Source organism: Euleptes europaea, chromosome 4 (genome assembly GCF_029931775.1).
Source record: "Euleptes europaea isolate rEulEur1 chromosome 4, rEulEur1.hap1, whole genome shotgun sequence".
Taxonomy (NCBI): domain Eukaryota; kingdom Metazoa; phylum Chordata; class Lepidosauria; order Squamata; family Sphaerodactylidae; genus Euleptes; species Euleptes europaea.
In genome coordinates, this window is record NC_079315.1 from 51,398,609 (window position 1) to 51,422,008 (window position 23,400).

Below are 23,400 nucleotides of genomic sequence, written 5' to 3' on the forward strand. Positions count from 1 at the left end.
GAAGCAAGTGCTAAAATAATAAGTATGCTAAATCTAGCTTGGCTCCTGTGTTAGGAATCATCTTAATGTGCTGGTCTTGATAGTGAGCTACTTCAAAGAGTATCAGAAATGACAGAAGAACAGAATTAATGCGCTTATCAACTAATGCAATGCAGCTACCATTCAGATATTCTCTGCTTACCTGAGTAATGATGGTGCAGATCTTGAGGGGGGTTTAAGGTGGATGAGATTTCTGAAATTTATTTTTAAAGGATTATTATTTCAAATAGGAGAAGCAAAGATAAATGGACTGTTACGAGCAATGTGCATTTAAGACTGTCATAAAATAAAGTGACTGGCTTAGTATTCTATGGAGAGGAATTATTTTTACTGTGTTGTGAAGTACAAATGTAGCCTGTATAAATTATCAATAAAACAACACATAATTATATTGGGGACCAGAAAATGACAGACAATATTAAACTCAAGGACACTCAGTATCCCCAACAGCTGCAAAACTGCACTTCAGGGATGATAGCAACAACAACAACAACACACTTATTACTGCCCACTATGCTTCATGAGAGATCTCAAAGGCACGATTTTCTCAACTCTGTCCCCAGTCATTATGCATCCCATTAACTACATTACACTAACGTTACAGTCATACTGGTTCATTAACCTGTGACATCTAAAATGTTGTAAAAACTGAACAGACAAATAACTGGTAGGCAAACTAAATTCAACAGACATTTACTTTGTGGACCAAATTCTACATTGTATAAAAAAATAAGTTATGATCTTGTTGGAGGAAGCTTAACTACAGCTTGGCATGATGTCTCAACTGACAAACCATAACCAGAATCAGAAGCCATAGTCTGACCAGAGTGTAAAAGAAGTCTGATTGGGAAAAAAGCGGGACATAAATATTTTAAATAAATAAAAGTATTATCTTTCTTATATGGAAAAGTTATTAGCAACATTTTAGTCCACACATTAAAACCTAGGTTTTTTCCAAATGAGACTATTACAACTAAAGTGACACTACAGAAAGAGAGATATTACTTCCTTTCTTTGATCCCTTATTTATATCATTTCATAAACCTGACACTCCTTTTCATATGTGTTTGAGACACATATCTTTCACACAGTGATGACAGCAGCAACTATGTAGAAACTGGAATTACTGCTGTTATTACTACTTATCATATATTCCACACCAAAAGGTGTGCTGGGTGAGAACTGACAAACCCTGGCAAAGGAACAGGGTTGAGTAAAAGTATAAAGAATGGTCTTTTATGCATGGAAATTTTACCTTGGGTTCAACTCTCCCTTGACCCACACTTTTCTGATATGAATTCTCAAAATCCAATGCATGGTCGTGTTTTGCCCCGAAGAAAGTCCTGGAGTATCAGGAGTAAGTTTTTGCACTGCAGAATCACTAGCAAAAATCCACAGCGTTGGAGTCCCTGCCTCTTGAAAATGCTGCTTTGTAACTGGCTGTCGTCTGCAAAGGGATGTACTAAAAGGAATGACAGGATTGTCCATTAGAAACAATGGTAGAGGCTGGACGGCCCATTGAAGATAATGGGAGGCAGGATTGCCAATTGACTTGCATGGGTGCCATTGAGAGTGCAGAGTCATTCCACTCTGGGGGCTGTCAATCCAGTGCCAGAGTAGTCTAACTGGGCCAAGTGACCTTAATGGAAAATCCATTCTGAATTTTCTTTACAACTGTTTTTGTGCTGTAATGTATTTCAATGGAGCCCGTGCAAGTCAATTGGCATTCCTGGATCCCATGATCTTCAATGGGCCTTCCAGCCTCTCCCATTGTTCCAATAGGCAATCCTGTCATTCCTTTTAGTACATCCCATCTGCAAACGCTGGCAGCTATGTTGAGGAGGGAATCTCCAGCAAACACTCATTACTGAAAATGACTAGAGAAGACACTGTGAGGAAGAGCGGGGGAGGGGGAATCAGACAACTGTGAGGGTTCCCAACCTCCCTGTGCAAACTCCATAAAATCACTTGCTCAGACGGTCATGCAGAACCAAGGAACTTTATTGGAAGCTTCAGAGAAGTATAGGCCTTACACTGGTAAAGTTGCAAGTGCTTACAGTTTCACAAGGACAGAATTATAACCCCTACAGGGAAGCAGATGTCAAACGTATGTTATGGGAATCTACGAGATAATTGTGCATGGTACAAAACATCAAAGAACTCAGGGAGCTTGTTAGTACTATCTACCCACCAAGGCCATAGCTGGTGGAAGGGAGTCAGTGAGAGCAAGGGAGGGACGTGGGAAGAGGGAAGAGACATTCCAACCTGTGGCCTGTCAGACGCTGCGCCTGAACCAAGGAAAGGCAAGAGGCCTGGACTGCTTTTACGAGTCCAGGGGGGGGGGAAACATACAAGGCAAAGGCCTTACCCAAGGCAAAGGCGTACAGACCCTCACAACAACTACATTCCTCCTGAGCCTGCAAATGCTGGAAGCTGAGCCAGCAAACACTTGCTACGGAAATCAGGCAGCTATATTTGCTCCTGAGTATGCAAGCACTCGTTTCCTCCCCACCCCTTTCCTTCTCGCCCAGCAGCTCCTGCCCACTGCATTGGCTGGAGGAGGGGGAAACCCAGAATGCCTTATGCACACAAATGGCAACAGCTTGAACCAAGTTGATCTAAAAGCAGACTTTAAATCTAGGGTTGATTTGGCGGTTTTTAGTTCGGGACGAACCGAACTCAAAAATGGCAGGAAAACAGGGGAGCCGAATTCAGCGAGTTCGGGAGTTCACGAATAAATCCGGCCAATTCGGGGCGCAGCAGCATAACTGTCAGTAAGCAGCATTCTCCCCCAGCCAATCAGTGGCCAAGCTGGGTCTTCTTCTGGCCAATCAGTCAGGATTGAGTACTGGAGGAATCAGCTGCTGCGCAGCCCGGCCGGGGAGAGAAAGAGAGAGAAATCCTCATGAGGGTGTGTGTGTGCACATTTGCTCCTTTCCGTGGCTGCAAGGGGCGCATTTTTTGGGGTAGAGACCCCAAACTTTCAGCATAGCTTCAGACAAGCCTTCCTAAGAGACCCCCCAAGTTTTGTAAAGATGGGTTCAGTGGGGGCAAAAATATGGGCTCCCCCTTTTCTCTTTCCGTGGCTGCAGGGGGTGCTTTTTTGGGGGTGCAGCCCCCAAACTTTCAGCATAGCTTCAGACGAGCCTTCTTAAGAGGCCCCCAAGTTTTGTAAACATTGGGTCAGGAGGTCCCGAAATATGGGCTCCACCCCTTTTCCCTCCCCCCTTTTCCATTTCTGTGGCTGCAGGGGGCGCTTTTTTGGGGGTGCAGCCCCCAAACATTCAGCATAGCTTCAGACAAGCCTTCTTAAGAGACCCCCCAAGTTTTGTAAACATTGGGTCAGGGGGTCCCGAGATATTGGCTCCACCCCTTTTCCCTCCCCCCTTTTCCATTTCCGTGGCTGCTGGGGATGCTTTTTTGGGGGTGCAGCCCCCAAACTTTCAGCATAGCTTCAGACGAGCCTTCTTAAGAGACCCCCCAAGTTTTGTAAAAATGGGTTCAGTGGGGGCAGAAATATGGGCTCCCTTTTCTCTTTCCGTGGCTGCAGGGGGCATATTTTTGGGGGTGCAGCCCCCAAACATTCAGCATAGCTTCAGACAAGCCTTTTTAAGAGACCCCCCAAGTTTTGTAAACATTGGGTCAGGGGGTCCCGAGATATGGGCTTTCCCCTTTTCCCTATTGGGATGAATGGATCACTCGATCCTGTATGCATCTCCAGAGCGGCAAATCCAAGGCAAAACCTCCGGTGCTTAAATAGTATTGTATTGGATTACCCAGTCCTCCCAGCCCCTCCTGATGGAACAGAAGACAGCCACAGTAAGACCCCTTTGGGGGCTTTAATCTATAATTTTTCTCCTGTGTGTGTGTGTGTGGGGGGGGAAGCAGAGTCTCTGTGTGTGTGGGGAGAGAGCAGTTGCTGTGGGTGGGGGGGAAGCCAAAGGGGGCTTTTGCCCCTTCTGCCTGGGGTGTGTGTGCCCCCTCGAGTCTCTCTCTCCCTGGTTTGAGGGGGGGGCTTCAGTTGTGTGTCCTCAGGTTTTCCCTCATTCATAAGATCGGTTAGGTCTATTTTGATGCTTACTCAAAACGGGTTTTCAAATGGTGACTTAAAGAATGCATTTGCCTGGTCCCGACTCGAGTCCGATGCAAAAGGGGAAATTCCACCCCCTCCTGCTCATTATGCATAGCTAGCTGCCTCTGCCCCTTTCCATGGTTTGCAAACTCCCAGGTGTCAGGTGTTGCTTTGCATGGTTGCAAACGTGTTGCTTTGCAGTTGTGTTGCTTTGCAATTGTGTTGCTTTGCAAACTTCTTCGCACCCACCCCGCCCTTGCTCCCTGCAGCTCAGCTGTTTGTCTGGGCTGGGAGCTTTGTGCGTGGGTGGCAAGCTCTGCACAGAGATGCACATTAAGGGGGGACCCCTTTCAGGGCCCATATCTCAGCCCCCCCTGACCCAATCTTTACAAAACTTGGGGGGTCTTGCAAAAAGGGTCCTTTGAAGCTCTGCTAAAAGTTTGGGACCTCTACCCCCATAAATGCCCCCCCAGAGCCGCAGAAAGGAGCGGTTGTGTTTTTAATGGCTTTATTTGGCCGAATTTTTTTCCCGAACTTTGAATTTGCGCCGAATTGCACGGACCCGAAGCAGGGGAGTTCGGACTTCAGCATATCCCGAATCCAGACGGGCCGAATCTGGCCAAATCTGAACTATACCGAATTTTTTTTATTTCAACAGCCCTATTTAAATCCATGATAAAACAGCACTGGGAAAACCCAAGAAAAGCACAGGGTGGGCACAAGGTCAGTTCTGAGGGGAAACTCATGCATAATTCCAAGGAACAACGAGTCAGTCTGGGGGCGAACGTGGGCCAAAGTACTCATGTATAAAGGACCAACATGACTTTAGAAGTGGATACAGGTTGGGAAGTATGAGATAGTGATAAAAAAGCAGGAAATGTAGGGACATGCAAAACTCCCCAAACAACATTTGCTTAACTTTAGAAAATTAGTTTTACTTCCTATCAATAGCTATGGATGTTTACCATAGAGGAGTCTCTTAGGGAAGTGTGACAGCAACTCTACAAAGAAAGTTAGGTTTGGCTAGATCAGCAAAGGCTTTTGTAGCAGACAGCTCACTCAGACAAGCTCTGTCCGGCATCTGGCAGGCTCCAGCAGTGCTGGGGGATGTAAGCAAGTCGGGACTGGAAGAGGGAGCCAAGCAAAAAAGTTTAAAAGGAGCGTGGAGGAAGGGCAGCTGGCGAAGCAGAGAAAAGATAACAGGCAGGGAAATGACGGGGCAGAGAGGCAAGCGGCAGCTACAGCAGGAAAAGACGTCCACACAGGAGGGCTGAGGTCAGCCCCAAGGGAAAAGGCCATGCCCTGCTGTGGAGAGCAACAGATGAGGCTGGGAGGCCGGAGAGAGGACGAAAAGAGAGCTCTGACCGAAATGCTGAGGAGAACAAACAGCTACAGCAGCAAGGAAGAGCCAGGCCAACTCTCAGAGGGACTTATACACAAGGGAGGACTACAGTAAAGGAAGGGAACTGGACACAGAGTTCTTGAGGCTGTATAGAGGGCACTAGGGGTTTGACTATAATGAAGCAAAGTAAAAGGGGGCTCTGGCCCATGAGGAACCTGGGAGGGAAACCCTGCTGGCTAACCCTTAGGGCTACCCCTGGTCTGAGGCCAGTTGAGCCGTAACAGCTTTTTTTTAGTGTCAAAAAAGAACTCAAACGTTGAAGACTTCATGACTACAGAGGAAGATGCTACTCCATCCAGATGCATGAAGTAGCAGGAGATGCAGAGTCAAGAAGCAAAGAAATCAAGCTGAAATAAATTGAGGGGGGAGAATAGAAGGAGCAAGAAGTGGTGTACATGAGGGAGGAGATATTGTTAGGGCAGAAAGCTTGATAAATGAGGAGGCTGGTGACACAGAGTGTATGCTGAGGGACATATGGAGAGGTGTGACCATAGAGAGTAGAGAGTAATCTCAGCATCTGAATCTTCTGAAATGTACAAGGGGAGTGGTAGAAGGAAGGAAACCAGCGAAGCGGACATGATGGATGTGTAGATGAGGTAATCTTCCATGGATGACTTCAAGGAAAGTAGATAAAGAGGAGGCAGAAATTAAGAATAAACGTGATCATGTTTTCTTACTTGTTTTTTAAGGCAAAAGAATGTATTATCCTTTTTTAAGACATTTAAAATAAAAACTGATTTACGTTTCAAAATTTGCTTGGTATAGTGGCACTTCATAAACAGATTTATAACAAGATAAGAGCAGCTGGTATTAATAAGTTGCAAACATTCACTGTCAGATACCTAGTAAAACATTGCCATATTTTCTCCTCGAGACTCCTCTGAAGATAGTATGTCAAGAAACACATATTTATTTATTTTTTTAAAAAAGATAAAGCCAGCCTTGGAATTATATGTTTATTCAAGAGGATTCTAGCATGTCAGCCTAAGGGTCATAATAGATCCTTTTAGATATGTATTAAGGATTATGTCAGTGAGGTGCCGCATGAGAATGCATGAAAAATTGCCAGCTAACTTTAACAGTCTGTTAGAGGCCAAGCTCTGCCCTCATATTTTGTAATTATGCAAACTAACTTTACAAATAATAAAAAAACAAAAACTTACTGTCCACCCCATTTGTAGTCAACCTGTGGCAATAAAAAAATCAAATAATTAACTATAAAAGTATACAATAGTTTGAAAGCAAGGGATTTCAAGGGCACACAAAGGAGTTCATCTTTGTTTCACAAATGTACAGATAATTAAAAGGTATGAGTAGCAGTGACACTGAGCTAAGCATGTCTTAATATTCACAGGGAAAAAGATGCATTTCCCATGACTTTTCATCTGTGCCATCCTTGTTGTTCTCTCTTTTCTGGGGCTGTCCCTGGACACAGCAGCGGAAGCCCCTCCGCGGCATCAGCAGGTGGCACAATCCCGGCCCTCACCCCTGCTCCTGGGGAACAGGCAGCAAAGGAGCTGGCAGAAGCGCCGCCCAAAGCCACTTGAAGAAGCCGGGCAGGGGGGAACTCTTTTTTTAAAAATAATTTTTTATTGTTTTCTAATTAAATCACATTCAGTTCCATCATTCAATTAACATAATTGTACAACATAAACAATATCTAATCAATATAAATAATTCTAACTTATTGACTTCCCCTCTCCCCTCCTCTATTTGATATCTCTGTTCTCTCCTTTATATTTAAGTTCTAATTCATTATAATATTTCATTTATAAATTTAATTACATATCCCATCGGCTTAAAACCTGAATTTTAACATTATTTCTACTTTAATCAGTTGAATTAGATCAAAACATAACCTTTAATATTTCCCAGATTAAATTCATTTACACAGTATGATGTCCATGCCTCCCATTCTCCCACAAATTCCGTATTCTCCTTTTGATTTACTAATGCAGTGAGTTTGGCCATTTCTGCTAGTTCCAACATTTTATTTATCCAGTCAATCTTATCCGGTGTCTCAGACAATTTCCATTTTGCTGCATAAACCAATCTTGCGGCAGTAGTGGCATATATCAAAAAAGATCTCTGAGTCAATATAGATTCCGGTATAATATTTAACAACATCATGTCCGGTGTTTTAGGGATATTTTGTTGTAATATCAGTCTTAATTCATTATAAATCATATCCCAAGAGTTCTTAGCTTTTTCACAAAGCCACCAAACATGATGAAAGGAACCAACCTCATCTTGACATTTCCAACAGTTTGGTGACATTGTTCTATACATTTTAGCTAACTTTTTTGGTGTCAAATACCATCTGTAGATCATCTTGTAAATATTCTGTCTTAACGATTGTGAAAGTATATATTTCATGTTTCTTGACCAAAGTCTTTCCCATCTATTCAAAGGAATATTATAACCCACTGTCTGTGCCCAAGTTATCATCGTAGGTTTGATTTGATCTTGTTCTGTATATATTATCAACAACATCTTGTACATCTTTGAAATTAGATGATCATTATTCTCCAATAACATTTGTTGTAAAGTTGATTTATCTTTAATAAAACCTATTTTCATATCCTGTATATATACAGATTTTATCTGATGATATTGAAACCAAGTCAGGTTTTTTTTTTCCGGTCTTCATGATCTTTTAGGGCCCATTTATTGTCTTCCCATAACAAAAGGTCCTGGTATGTTACAAATTGAGATGGTGTCAGTGGTCGTAATGTTAGCATTTCTTGTGTAGAGATCCATAGAGGTGTTCTGGTTTCTAAAAGATGTTTATATCTTAACCAAGTTTTTATTAAAGGAGATTTTACAATATGATGTTGAAAAGCCGTGTGATTTTTAAGTTTATCATACCATAAGTAACCATGCCACCCAAATCTATTGTCAAAATCTTCTAAATCCAATAAACGTGTATTCTTTAATTGTATCCAATCCTTTAGCCATACCAAAGCCAATGCTTCTGCATATAATTTAAAATTTGGAAGAGCAAATCCTTCCTTTCTTTAGAGTCGACCAAATATTTGTAGGCAATTCTAGATTTTTTCCCTTGCCAAACAAAGTTCAACAGGTCCTTCCTCCACACATCAAAATATTTTGTTTGTATAACTATTGGTAAATTCTGAAACAATTGGTAAAACAGTCTTGGTAAAATATTCATTTGTATTACTGAAATACGACCCAAAAAGGGAATATTTTTATTGGACCACGATATCATGTCTTTTTTAACTAATTCCCATAGTTTAACATAGTTGTTAACTATTAAGTCTTTACTTTTGTTTGTAATCCAAATACCTAAATAATTTACTTTGTTTGTTTTCTCCCATCTTGAAATATTTATGAAGTCTTTTTGTTCTTCTTTTGAGAGATTCTTAAACAATATCTGAGTCTTATCTTGGTTAATCCTAAATCCCGAGACTTCACCATATTGCTTCAGTACATCCAACAAATTATTTATAGATTGATTCGGGTCATTCAGAATGAGTAGTCAGTCATCTGCAAAAGCTCTCATTTTAAATTCTTGTTTGTTTACTTTAAGACTGTGGATTACGTCTGTATCACGTATCTTACAACATAAAGTTTCCAAAGTCAAAATAAAAAGCAAAGGAGAAAGCGGACATCCTTGTCTAGTTCCTTTTTGTATTTCACAATTATCTGATATGGATTCATTCACTAATGTTTTAGCTTTCTGCATATTGTAAATAGCATCAATCCCCGTCTGAAATCTTACACCAAAATTCATTTTTTCCAAAACTTTTTTCATATATTCCCATGAAACCATGTCAAAAGCCTTCTCAGCATCCAAAAAAATAAAAGCAAATTTATGTTGATTATTTTGTTCATAATATTCCATTGCATCTAATAAAATCCTCAAGTTGTCTTTTATCTGTCTTCCAGGGACAAAGCCCGCTTGGTCTTCATGAATCAAGGTTGTGATAAATTGCTTTAGACGATTCGATAATATAGAAGCATATATTTTGTAATCCACGTTTAATAGAGAGATTGGTCTATAATTAGTTACTCTTTCTGGGTCTTTTCCAGCTTTATGGATTAACGATATAAAAGCATGGAACCACGTCTGAGGAGAAAGTCCCGTATCTAATATCGTATTACATACCTTCAAAAATGGATTCTTTAAATCATCTTTAAACAACTTAAAAAACAAAGCTGTAATTCCATCTGGGCCAGGTATTTTATCTATCTTCTGTTTAGATATTGCTTCTTCTATTTCTGCTGTTGTGATTGGAGCATCCATAGCTTTATGTTGTTCGGAGGATAACTTGTTGATATTTACTGTTCTCAAATATTTATCCATTTTTTTCAGAGAAGGTCTTTTTGGTATAATCTGGTATAAAATGATACAAATTCTTTCTGTACATCTGTTGTAGTATAAACCGGTCCTTTTTCAGTCTGTATTTTACTGATTATCTTCTGCATAGAGTCTCTCAATTGACTGGCCAAATGTTTGCCTGGACGATTTGCATGTTCAAAATATCTCTGCTTCGCATATTTCATATTTTTATTCATTTCTTCCATAACCACCAGGTTGAGTTGATGTTTAACAACCTTAATCTTTAACAGAATATTTTTCCTCTGGTCTTTTTTAGATTCCAAGGTATGTGGTTGTTCTAAATATTGTAATTCCCAGAGTATATCATTTGTTTGTTGTAATTGTTTTTTCCTCCATGCAGTGTTCTTCTGAATCATAAATCCTCTCAACACAGCCTTAAAAGCATCCCAGATTATATTTAAACTGGTTTCTCCATTCATATTGATCTCAAAAAAGTCCTTAATAAGAGTATGTATTTCTTTTCTTGTTTTGTCCTCTCGTAAAAGTCTATCATTTAACCTCCATCTGAATGCTTGTCGATTGTTCTATTCAAAAGAAACCGGATTATGGTCTGAAAAAGTTCTAGGTATTACTTGTACCTTACGTAATTGCATAAATATAGATTTACTTGCCCATATCATGTCAATACGGGAGTGTGAGTCATGTCTTGCGGAATAGAAGGTATATTCTTTCGATGACATATTCATTGTTCTCCAAATGTCTTGTATTTTAAATTCCTCAATAAGTTGTAAAAAAGTCTTAGGAAGGCAGCCTTCCTTATCATCCTTGGCCTTTGATTTTTTATCAATCGCACAATCTATAACTCCATTAAAGTCACCCATTAACAATATTTGTTCTTCAGCATGTTGCAATAGAATGTCATGAAGCTGCTTATAGAATTGTGCTTTGCCCTCATTAGGTGCGTAGATCCCTACCACCAATGTTTTTTGGCCTAATATTTTGGCTCTGATTATAAGTATTCTGCCCTCTTCATCTTTATATACAAGTTCTGGAGCAAATGAGGCATGTGCATAGATGATTACTCCTTTAGTTTTTGTATTTGATGAAGAGATGAAGATTTGCCCCAAAGAGTTTCTTTCTAGGTACTTTTTGTCTTTCCTAGAAATATGAGTTTCTTGCAAACATATTAAAAAGTATTTTTGTTTTTGTAAAAAATTTAAAAATACATCCTCTTTTCACCTTTTCATTTAAACCAATTATATTCCATGAAATAACTTTAGCCATATTGTCAGAGTGTTAATATATAGATTTTATAGTCTACCCACTGCTCCTTTTGCTGAGTCATCATCTTCTTCTTCACTTGAGTCTTGTTTCTGGTCTGGTGTAAGGCCTGTAAGTTCCCTTCTGTATTTTCTCAGAAATTTCCCAACATCTTCCATCATGGTGATAGTGTATTTCACTTCTTTGTAGGTGAATGTTAATCCTTGTGGTAACAACCATCTGTATCTTATTCCACTTTTCCTCAGAGATGCTGTGAAGTTTTTAAAAATGTTCCTTTTTTCATCAGATGTCTTGGTATATCCTTAAGGAGTATTAATGCATTTCCTTTCAGGACTATTGGATCTTTGTAGTGCTGTTGCATTATTATATCTTTCATCCTACCATCATAGAAGGATATCATAACATCTCTTGCCTTTGCTCTCCAGTTTAGGGGGCAAAGGCATCCTGTAAATTTTATTAATTGCATGGTCTAATTCTTGTTCTTCTATGTGGAATAAGGTAGCCAATGTTTTCACCAGTGATTCTCTTGTAGCACCACAATCTTCAGGTAAATTTCTCAGGCGTAGATTAGATTCTCTGACTTTCAGGTCCATCATAGCAAGTTGATCTTTTGTGGTTTCCTCCTGTGTTTGCAATTTTTCCAGTTGTTTTTCATGGCCTTCCACTTTCTTCCTCACTTATGTTCTTCAGTCATTTTCTTGACAGAGGCATCCATTGTCTTCTTATCAGATTGCAGTGAAGTAACCTGAGTCTACACCTCCATCACTTCTTTTGTTACAGTGTCCAGTTTTTCAGCTAACATCTCAGTTAGCTGGCTCATTTGTTTTTCTTGATGTTTAGACATTTGTTCCATTTGTTTAGTAAAAATATCAGTTTGTTTGGCTGAAAGGTCTTGTATCTTTTTGTCTTGTTTCTCCATTGTTATATCTGTAGAGGGTTTAGGTATTGCAGGGCTATGCAGTGATCCAGAACTTTGCCGTGGAGCAGACATATAATCTAGCAGTAATCTCAATATAAAGGCAGGTCTCCAATCTTTTAGTCCTTAAGTATATTGATTCTAGTATAGCCTCCCAGCTAATTCGCCATATTTTCTTGTGATTTGGCCTCCAAATTAAAGTAAAAATCAGATTTAAGATATCAAGGCACCATTGAGAGTAAGGACGCTCTAGGTCGGCTTCTTGGACAGGAAATAGGAAGTACCACGGACCTTCTGTCATTTCCTTTCTATGATCAGAGAGGTAGGATGAGTTTACCTGTTGCACAGGGAAACGCACTTCTGGTCCTACGATGTCGCTTCGCAGCCAGTTTTCTCTGACCACACCAAATACAAGGTGCCTCTATCTTGCAACGTGGTCGAAGATCTTTACCGTGGAGGCCATTAACTGGAGGAGGGACTTCTTAAACTTCCTCCTTCTCTCCCAGATATCCCAGCATTTTATTGGAGGTTAGTATGTCATTTCAAAGTCTCATTTGTTTAGTCTATCTCCAGATGGCGTTGATAAGCTTCCTGCCATTTTATTCTGTTGTTTTGACAAAGTCCAATACAATTATATTTTAGGGTGGGAGGCTAGGATTCCATAACTTAAGTTTCGTTTATTTATTTTCAAAGAAAAGCAAAGGGGTTCTTGACACACACTCAGATTACGGAGGGTGAGGCTTTCATTCCTTAAATGTAGTTGCGCAGATGGTATTGGATAGGGGAAGAGACATCTGCGGTGATGTAAATCCCCTCAAGCCGGCAGGACAGCATCTGAATCTCCGGGAGTCTTAAAAAAGCACTCTCGAAGAATTCAGGAGTCAAACTGCTCTTGTTCGGCAGCATGAGCATTCCTGTCACCCGTTCCACTATTTAGGAATCGGGGGGGCAGGGGCGCCCCGATTTTAGACGTTTCTTGGTTCTCCGCCGGGAGCTCCCGGGAAGACACAGCGCTTCGGTCAGCAACCCTACTGGAAGTCCTTATACAATTTAGTTATTAAGTTTGATGTATATTTTTGGATTAGAATTTCAATACAAAAGAGTACATAAATTTATAGCAAGGTGGAGGAAGTTGAGGGGGAAGTCTTTTATTTTAATATCATTTTATTAATGGATGAAATGCTTTTCAACTATGCTGTTAAATTTTTTTATTTTATATTTGAAATGAATGTGTTGCTGAAAAGTTACCCACCAGTAAAAAATTGTGAAATATTAAAAAAAAATTAAAATTTATTTATTTAAAAAATAAATTATACAAAGTATATATTATCTAATTATAAAATTTATATATTATTATTGTTATTATTATTAGTCACCTGCTAGTGCTGCAAAGCTGCTACTGCTGCAGAGGCAGAAGCAGCAAAGCTGGAGTGGAGGGAGCGAGGAAAGAAAAATTGACATAAATGGGGAGTGAAGGGAGAGAAGGAAACAGGGAGAGGGAAGAAGCTGAAAGGCAGAGCGAAGGAACAACTGGAAGGAAAGTGACAGATGAGGAAAATCAGAATGGTAGTGGGAGAGGTGGAGGGAAGCAGGGAGAGAGGAGAAGCTGTGGGAACTGCAGGAGAGAGAGAAAGAGGACAAGCAGAGATGGCATGGGGAAGTGAGGGGCATGGGACAAGTAGGGGGGAGTGAGATTCTCCTCCCTGCAAGAACTCGTTGGTCCCTCACTTGTTTCATATAAAGCAGAGTTGGTTAGCACTTAATGTAAACAGGAGTACTTACGAGGGATTCCTGCACAAGTTAGTCCTTCTGCATGTCCAAACCGTACTGTTATTTAAATCCTGAAAAGAAGTAAAATGTATTTATATTTTAGATTTATATCCCACCCCCCTCCCACACTACAGTGGAACTAGGGGTGAGTAACAACATTTCTAGTATAAGTTTAAAAACAGAAACAATTAAAATTAAAATACCTTTATTGGCATAATACAATTTATAAAATGTAGAAGGATAAGATTTAAAATAAAATTTATGTATAGTTCATTCCTAGATGTTATGGTCCTTCTTCAGACTAAGTTCTCATTGGTTGGAACAATTAAATTAGATCCAACTCCATAAAACAATGCAAATAATAAAGGTGGTGCCCTAAGCTTTCAGCAGAGCTGACTCCCGAGACTAACAGACCCCCCACAAAGTAATTGGGGAGGGGGGCCAAGGGGAGCATATAGAAGACCGGTGGTGCCTGGTGACCGGTGGATGTAATGAAGCACCTGAAAGCCCTCAACCATGTGCCTGGCGGAACATCTCTGTCTGGCAGGCCCTGCAGAACTGGGCCAAATCCCACAGGTCTAAAATGCAAATACTAGTGCTGTTATAATGTATACCTTATTAACCAACGCATATCCTGATTAGGGCTGTGCACCTTTCCCCCCCAGTATTTTTTGAGTTTGGGTTTCATAAACTCAGAAATTATCGAAAAATCTGAAGAGCCAAATATAATGGATACGGCTTTTTTGAATTTTTTTTTTTAATTAAGTTTATTAAACCTGAACCTGAAAAATATGCAGCACAGAGCTGAAGGCTGGTCTCCATGCAGCTCATGTTCAGTACTGCACCTCTGGGCAGTTCAGATCCACGCTGCTTGCCAGCTCTGACCTTGGGTGTTCAGATGAATGCTGCTTGTCGGCTCCAACCTCCAAGTGGTAGTCAGAGCTAGCAGGCAGCGTGGATCTTACTCAGGTAAATAAGAAGGAGGGAAGAGGAGGGAGAGGGGAAATGGTGGCTGGGCCAAAGCAGTTCTCAATAATGCCAAAAAATCAGCATTCAGGATCTGCATTTTTGGCTCCAGTAAAAAAAACACCCAAAATACCAAAAAGGTATATTTCAGGGGGTTTTACCCCTGTTTAGCTTTAGCCAAGTGCACACCCCTAATCCTGATTTCAACAGCAGAATATCTCCAGAAGAGTTTCAAAAGGAGACTTCAATGAAAACCTGCTCCACTGGAATTCATATGCTGACTTGATACAGTCTCTCTTGAACTCAATAGGGCCTAGGCGTGGCTAGCTCACTATGACAAATAGTTGTACCTTGTTACAGGTTTATGTACATTATGCAAGTCCGTCCAACAATGATAATTTATCAACATTTGGGAGTGATCCACACTGTGAGAAGATTGTTTATTCTTTTTAATTGGATCCTTTTCCATCTGTGCTCTGCAATATAATGTAATAACCTTGCCTTGGGAAACTGAATCTTCTGGCCTATCTTTCTAACAACTCTTCCTCCCCCATCCCCCATCCTATCTGCAGTTCATAGCTTTCTGTATCTCTTTGCCTCCTGAATGTAACATTTCATGCGCCTGTCATAGTGGACTTTGTGTGTGTATAAAGTGCTGTCAAGTCGCAGCCAACTTATGGTGACCCATTATGGGGTTGTCAAAGCAATAGGTTGTTTGCCAGTGTCTTCCTCTATATAGTAACCCTGGTATTCCTTGGTGGTCTCTCATCCAAATACTAACCAGAGCTGACCATGCTTAGTTTTTGAGATCTGACAAGATCAGGCTATACCATGCTGCCTTCCCTCCAAAGTGGACCTTAGGACCAAACTAAACATTACATTGTTTGGTGAGTTGTGTATATTTGGATTCTTCCAACTCATGTGCCCTGCAGTCATACCAAAGCTGCAGAGAATGTCATTTTATAGACCGGAGGGAGCCCTTTTCTACTTGGAACTGTGGGATGAGGGGCTCCTGCCTTTCCCCACTCCATTTTGAAAAGCTGAAATGGCCCCCAGCAGGGAATTATTTATATATCATTGGAGCAGTATATAGTTTCTCCTCTTCCACACAGAAGTTCCTAGTCAAAAAGGGCTCCATCTGATCTTTAAAATGACATTCCCTACAGCTTCTGTGTGCCTCCCCAAAAAACATAACTTCTCCCTCTGAGGAATGGGCATCTTGATTAAGTGATTCTCACTGCTTGCCCGGAGAGGCAAGAACCAATTTCCGCTTCCTGTCCCTCTGGTGGGAATCTCCCACTCTTCCTCAGTTTCTGTTCCTGCCTTAACTGGGGAAGGCTGCTTGGAGAGTTCTCTCCAAGGCTCCTTAGATCTTAGGCTAGAAACATCTGTTCTTCTTACCCCTTTCTTCTCTTCTACATTTTCACTCACAACCCTGCCTGTCTTACTCAATTCTTCTCTCAAACCCTCTCATTTTTTCCAATTTTCGTCTGTTTCTCCCACCTCTCTCCCCCACCCGAGTTCTATTCTTAACAGGGCAATTGGGAGGCAAAATGGCCGATAGAACTATCAGCCGGGCCGACGAGCTCCTCTCTGAGGAGGGCTTTGAGCAACCAGGGACTCTAGATACCAGTTCCCAGTCATGTGCCCTCAAGCCTCACTCGTTGGCCCAAGAGAAAGCCATACCCCTTGGCCCACCAAGGCAGCAAGAAAGCCGGTGGCACAAGATCTCCCCCTGATGCCCAATCCATTGATCTAGACTCTGAGATTGATGAAAGGGAAGAGAGAGAATTCTCTTCCAATGAAGAGAGGCCTGAGTCTGCAGACCATCAGCCACGCCTGTTTTGCAGCAATGATTTCCAGGGCTTACTAGCAAAGGCTATGGTGGCTCTGGACCTAAATGAGGAACCTGTCCCCATGGAGGATCCTAAAGTAAAATCCAAGACCACTGGGGATAAAGAGTTTTTCCCCTTCCACCAGGACAAAAATAAAGCAGTTCCCTTTGAGTGCCTGATTAGGGCTGAGTGGGATAAGCCAGCATCTAACAAGCAGTTTCCTCCTCACATTAAGAAACTATAACCTAGCCCCATCAGCCATGGAAATGCTAAATGTTCCCCATGTAGATGCTCCCGTAGCTGCTCTGCAATCTTCAGAGTTAGTTTCTGAAGATGGTATGGGTACCATAAAGGATGCCTTAGATAGGAAGGAGGACTTTACTTGTAAAAAGACACGCCTTAGCCATACAGGCCTCAGCCTCAGCATCCATCTTTGCTAGAGCCTCTATAGTATAGATGCGTAAAATAATGCGGTTTATTTTAGATAAGAACAGAAGCGTGACCGAAGGACTAAGTAGAATCATGAAGGCATCCAGCTTCTTGGCTGATGCCTCCCTAGATGCGATGACATTCTCAGTGTGTGCCATGGCCACTTCGGTAGCCACTAGATGGGCTCTCTGGTTAAGGGCCTGGCCAGCAGGTCATAGCTCCAAGTCGATGGTCATTTCCTATCCCTTTCATAGTGATCGCCGGGGGGGGGGTGTTTAGAAAAGATTCTACTCGAGACTAGAGACAAGAAAAAGACCATGCCCAGACAAGTCAGGAAGTAGAGTGAACTATCGTCCTTTCCTTCCTTTCGTACCTACCACAAGTGTCACAAGATTTCGTACCTTCCTTTCGTACCTTTCACAGGCAAGGTCAGGACCACTGCAGGGGTGGCTGGTCAAATCGGGGTTCCTTCAGACTGGAGGGTAGATTTAAAAGACCCTCCTCCTTTAACTACAGAAATGACAAGGCGGACAAGAGTCAGAAGCAGGGCAAGCAGTGATGCCAGGCCCCTGCAGGTGGAAGGTTGCCTTCAGGCATTCAGGTTTCAGTGGGACTCACTGGAGCCGGCTGCCTGGGTTCGACAGGTGATCCATGAAGATTATTGCATAGAGTTCAAGCGCCTCCCACCAGATCGTTTCCTTCAGTCTCCGACCGCTCGCAGGTCGGAAAAACACCTCTGGACACTAGAGGCCATAAAACATTTAAAGATGATTGGAGCAATAGAACAGGTGCCCTTGGAGCTATCTTAGACCTAAAATTCATGAACCTTTTTGTCCAGTACAAGAAGTTCCGGATGGAGATGCTTCGTTCCATCATAGAAGCACTCCGCTCAGGAGCGTTCCTCTCATCAATAGACCTCACCGAGGCGTATTTACATGTGCCTATTCACATTGGCCACAGGAAATTCCTCAGGTTTGCTTACATGGGAGATCACTTTCAATTCTGAGCCCTTCCCTTTGGGTTGGCCTCAGCCCCCAGGGTCTTTACCAAGGTCCTGGTCACCCTGATAGTGGCGCAGAGCCAGGAGGGACTGCAACTGCATTCTTACCTGGACGACATCTTAATCTGTGCCCCGTCCAGGGAACTGGCCCAGGTCCACACCCAGAGGGTCACCCAGTTTCTACAAAAGCATGGGTACCTCATAAATTGGCAGAAAAGCATTATCACGCCACAGCAGAGATCACTTAGGTGTCATCCTGGACATGGCCAATAATTCTGTGTCTCTACCCCTAGAAAAGGTAATAAAATTGGTCAGATTGGCAGGCGAGGTGGCAAGATCCAGGTCAGCCAGATTGATTACCTTTGCCAGCCTTCAAGGCCTAATGATTTCTTGCCAAGGCTGTGTGCAGTGGGCCAGATTTCATTCCCACCTGCTGCAGTGGTTACTCGGTCCCTTCCAACAGCAGATATTATTAAAGGAGGACCCTGTTATACAGCTGCCTATGCACGTGTACAGGAGCCTTCGCTGGTGGATGGTCCCATCCAACCTGGACAAGGTCAGATTTACCTCCACGAAGATCCAATACAAATATACATGGATGCGAGCTTGGAGGGATGGGGAGCTACCCTGCAGGGTCAGTTAGCCCAAGGTCAGTGGAACCGAGAGAAAAAATCTCTACACATCAACCGGCTAGAGATCAGAGCTATCTGGAGAGCCCTTACCTCCTTCAGTCCATCCATCCATCCATCCATCCAGAGAAAGCACGTTGATCAGAACCGACAACATCACGGCAAAGGCCTACATCCTCGAACCGACACCAAGAATTCCAACCCATCCTGCAGTGGGTGGAGAGACACCTTTGCTCCCTGAGGGCCGAACATATCCAGGGTATCCAGAATGTCCATGTAGATTGGCTGAGCCGGCAATGGGAGGATGTGGGGGAATGGTCTCTTCCCAGGAGCGTCTTCTAGCAGATATCCAACAGGTTTGGTCTCTCCCTGGTGGACCTCTTTGCCTCCTCGACGAACCGACAACTGGATCGCTTCTACTCCAGATTTTGACACCCGGATGCGGAGCAGACAGATGCCCTGCTGAGCCCCTAGCCGAAGAGTCTCCTATATGCTTTTCTTCCACTTCCCCTGTTGCCAAGGGTGCTTTGGAAGGTCTGACAGGAATGTGCCACAGTCATCCTGGTGGCTCCAGATTGGCCATGGAGGCCATGGTATCCGACGCTCATAGAACTATCCGTCTGCAAACCTTGGCAGCTGCCCCTACAACTGGACCTCCTTCAACAGGGTCCCATTTGGCACCCGGACCCAGCCTGGTTCCAACTGACCACGTGGCTATTGAGAGGAGCAGGCTCTTAGAGCTGGGATATTCTCCAGAGGTGGTTAGCACCATGATCGAGTCCTGCAGGCCAGCAACACATAGAATCTACAATGCCACTTGGAAGGCCTTTGTTCGGCGGAGTAGGAAGAAGAAGATCAACCCTCTTCACCCTTCTACCGGGGACATCCTTGCCTTCCTTCAGGATGGAGTGTCACAAGATTTCAAGGTGGCTACTCTCAGCCATTGCCATGGTGATCCCTCAGCTGGATGGTGCTGAGCTTTCCAAGCACCCACACATCAAATCCTTCCTTTGAGGGGTAATGCAATCCAAACCTCCTCCAGTACATCGGTTCCCTACCTGGCGCATTCACATACTACTATCTGCTCTAACTAGGCCTCCATTTGAGCCTATGAGGGAGGTGGTGCTCAAGTTCATGAGGATGAAGACCTTATTTAGTTGCAGTCATGTCAGAACGGAGGATGTCCAAACTAGGGTCCCTCTCCGTTAATGAAGGCTTATGTGTATTCCACAGAGATAAGGTGATGCTTCGGATTGACCCAACCTTCATACCTAAAGTGAACTCAGTCTTTCATCGACAACAAGAGATCTATCTCCGTTCCTTTTGTGCGCATCCTCAGTGTGACAAGGAAAAGGAATGGCATAGACTAGACCAGGGGTGGGGAACCTTTTTCCTGCCAAGGGCCATTTTCACATTTATGACATCATTCAGGGGCCATACCAAGTGTAGAGCTCCCAGTCGGGGGGGGGAGAGGCTAGGTTTGCCAGGTCTCCAGACACCACCTGGAGGTTGGCAACCCCAGGGGAGGCCACACATAGAAGGCCTGCAGGGTGCCCCCCTCCCCCCTCCCAGGAGGAAGGGCAGCCAGCAGTGGGCCCGAGCAAACGAGGTGCCAGGGGGGAGCATCCCACAGTCGATCGGCAAGGGAGGAAGGAAAACAGAGAAAGAGGAAAAGGGAGGGAGAAAGGGAGAAAGAAATGGAGAGCGAGGGAGAAAGAAAGAAAAGGACTGAGGGAGACAAAGAGACAGAAAAAGAGGGAGAAAGAGAGGGAGAGAAAGGAGAGTGACAGAAAAAGAGGAGGAAAAGAGAGAAGCCTTACCCCACACACACACATACCCGACTGGGCCCCAGCCTCCCCTGCCCCCCCACACACACGGTGGCGCACAGAGCCCAGCGCGACCGGGCCCCAGTCTCCATGCCCTCTCCTCCCCAGAGTCCACAAAAGGGCCCCCCTGAAGCCCGATCGGCTCCTGCCTGCATGCTCTGCCGCCAGGAGCCACCAGCCTCTTTCCCGCTCCCTCTTGCTGCTCAACAGCCGACAGTCAGTGAGAGGAGGTCCAAAGGGCGCCGCTGTAAGCTGTGGCACCAGGAACACCCTCTGGGAGGGCCGCCCTGCGCCCCGCCTCTGCAGCAGGGCCCCGGAGCTCCCGAGGGCCACAAAAAATGTCCTCGGGGGCCACATACGGCCCCCGGGCCTGAGGTTCCCCACCCCTGGACTAGACCTAAGGAGAGCATTGCACATATACATTAGGCGCACAGCCCCTGTAAGAAAAACTGAGTCCATGTTTATTTCCCTTTCTGGGGCCAGGAAGGGAGAGACGTTTTCCAGACAGGCCATTAGCTCCGTTATCAGACAATGCATTTTAGAGGCTTATCGGATCAGTGACATTCCAGTTCCTGCAGGTGTAACAGCCCATTCCATGAGAAGTGCAGCTACGTCAGCAGCCTTTGAAAGACAGGCTGCAGTGGATGAGATTTGCAGGGCGGCCATATGGTCATCGGCCTCCAAGTTTGTCTGGCACTACAGAATTAATACCTTCTCTTCAGCCGATGCAGCCTTCGGAAGGAGAGTGCTACAATAGGTGGTAGAAGACTCATAACTCCCACCCGAATGTACAGACCGCTCTTGGAGGTCCCAATCAAGATGCCCATTCCTCAGAGGGAGAAGGGTACCCTAGCTACTTACCATGAGGGTCCTTTCTCCTCTGAGGTATAAGGGCATCTTGCCCACCTGGAGTATCTCAGCATTTCGATCTTCTACACACCAATTTACAGAGACAGACAGACAGACACAGAGACAGAGACAGAGAGACAGAGAGAGAGAGAGAGAGAGAGAGAGAGAGAGAGAGAGAGAGAGAGAGAGAGAGAGAGAGAGAGAGAGAGAGAGAGAGAGAGAGAGAGAGAGAGAGAGAGAGAGAGAGAAAAAAGAAGGTCCATAGATTGGGGAGGAACCTGGGGTCTTTTCCCCTTAAGCTAATTCTCAGTCACTCTTAACACTATTTTTTATTCCTCTCCTTTAAGTTGAAGCCACGTTGGCTAGAGCTAATTTCGTTATCAGTTATAGTTGTTAGCAGGTTGTGAGTTTCCTGTTCCTAGTAGCTCGGCAAGTTTGAAAAATGAGGAAGAATGGGAGATTCCCGCTAGAGGGACAGGAAATGGAAATTGGTTCCTGCCTCCCCGGGCAAGCAGCGAGAATCACCCAATCAAGATGCCCATATACCTCAGAAGAGAAAGGACCCTCATGGTAAGTAGCCAGGGTACCCATCTAGTTTCATCCTTAGCTCACAAAAGAGTATGGCACTGTAAACTTGTTAGTCTTTAAGGTTCCATGAAATTCTGTTATTCTGCATTCAGAAGACAGTTTAACCTGCCACTGTTAAACCAGGTTGTGTGTGAACACAGCTTACTGACATACTTGCACAAATTCCCATTATATGTGAATAATCCCAGTTAGAAACCAGTCCAGTTACCTGTGGTCCACAAATACAGGTGCATGGGTTAACCAGGTTTAGTTCACCACTACCACCACCAAACCGATATTCTAAATCTGGATCCAATGTTGGTTTAGAAGCCAACTTTACTGATTTCAATCCCAGTTTGGATAGATCGGTACAAATGAGCGGGTGGGGGGGAATAAAATTAATGCAAAAACACAAAATGTAGGAAATTTCCTCTCATCTCTATAACTGTTTAATCTCATATTCCCAAGAATAAGTAATCACTGAGCAGCTAAGAAGTTAGAATTTTCCTGAATCATACAGTTTTCAGTGTAAGTCAATCACTTTATTTTCTTAAAGGCCTAGAGAATTACCATATAAAAGCTCAGTTTCTTAACCCATCTTCTTCATATACACTCCCATTTCATGATTCAATAGTTTAATGCCTTTTTATTAATCTTCTCTGAGGGTTAAGTGGTTAATTACTTATTTCTTTCTCAGCATCTTCTGTGCCTGAATAAAATGAAATTTCTCACTTCTCAAGAAAAAGTCTCTTCACAGCAGTGTTCCGCTGTGTTAAATTAGTGTTAAATTCAAAACAGTCAATTGACTGGTATAGATTTACAGAAAGTACAGATCTGACTTGCAAGATGTCCTCAAGCATTACCTCTTGTGATTGCCTCAAGTAGTCACAAATTTGCACTGTGTGTTTAGCAGCTCCTTGATTTTTCATTTTCGGATGCATGCAATGGATAGGATCTGAATCTAGCCAAGTAAACAAACACAGCAAGAGCACATATGAAATGACAGGAAAATGTTTTGGACAGAAGTAAGGAAAATGTTTTGGACAAAAATAAAATTTGAAATCCATTCTAAGCAGGGTTGTTCCTATCCTGTGCTGTAAAAAAATCTTCAGCACCAATCACCCTAAATACTATAATAAAATCAAAATCAAGCATCCCTCAGAACAGCAGGAACAAATGTATTGTAATTTCCTATACATGAAGCTAATTACTACATTTAAAATGGAATATCCACCTAATCAAAATGTTCTACCAATATGCACCATAAGATTTCATTAGATTAATAGGCACTGTTCGCTCTGCAGAGAGTAGTCCTTCCTTTGGCTCCTTTACATTTGGAAACTCACCTATAACCTGAATTTACAAGTATGACTCCTCCATTAGCAAAGATAGACCCAAGTTTCTTCCCTCTCACTGGCCTATCTTTTGCTGTCACTGCAGTATGCCAGTGCTGTATCTGCTTGTTCCTGAGCAATTACAATTCACCACAAGAACTTGAACAACCTCTTTCTGTGCT

At 43.1% G+C, this 23,400-nt stretch overlaps 1 protein-coding gene across 1 annotated transcript in view; it reads right to left on the reverse strand.

Moving 5' to 3' along the window:
- Positions 1–23,400, reverse strand: part of TRPM6 (transient receptor potential cation channel subfamily M member 6) — a 116,390-nt gene that overhangs the window by 32,980 nt on the left and 60,010 nt on the right. Inside the window, 4 exon segments of the mRNA XM_056848983.1 lie at positions 182–232; positions 6,677–6,699; positions 13,784–13,854; positions 22,748–22,845. Coding sequence (XP_056704961.1) covers positions 182–232; positions 6,677–6,699; positions 13,784–13,854; positions 22,748–22,845 — 243 coding nt within the window.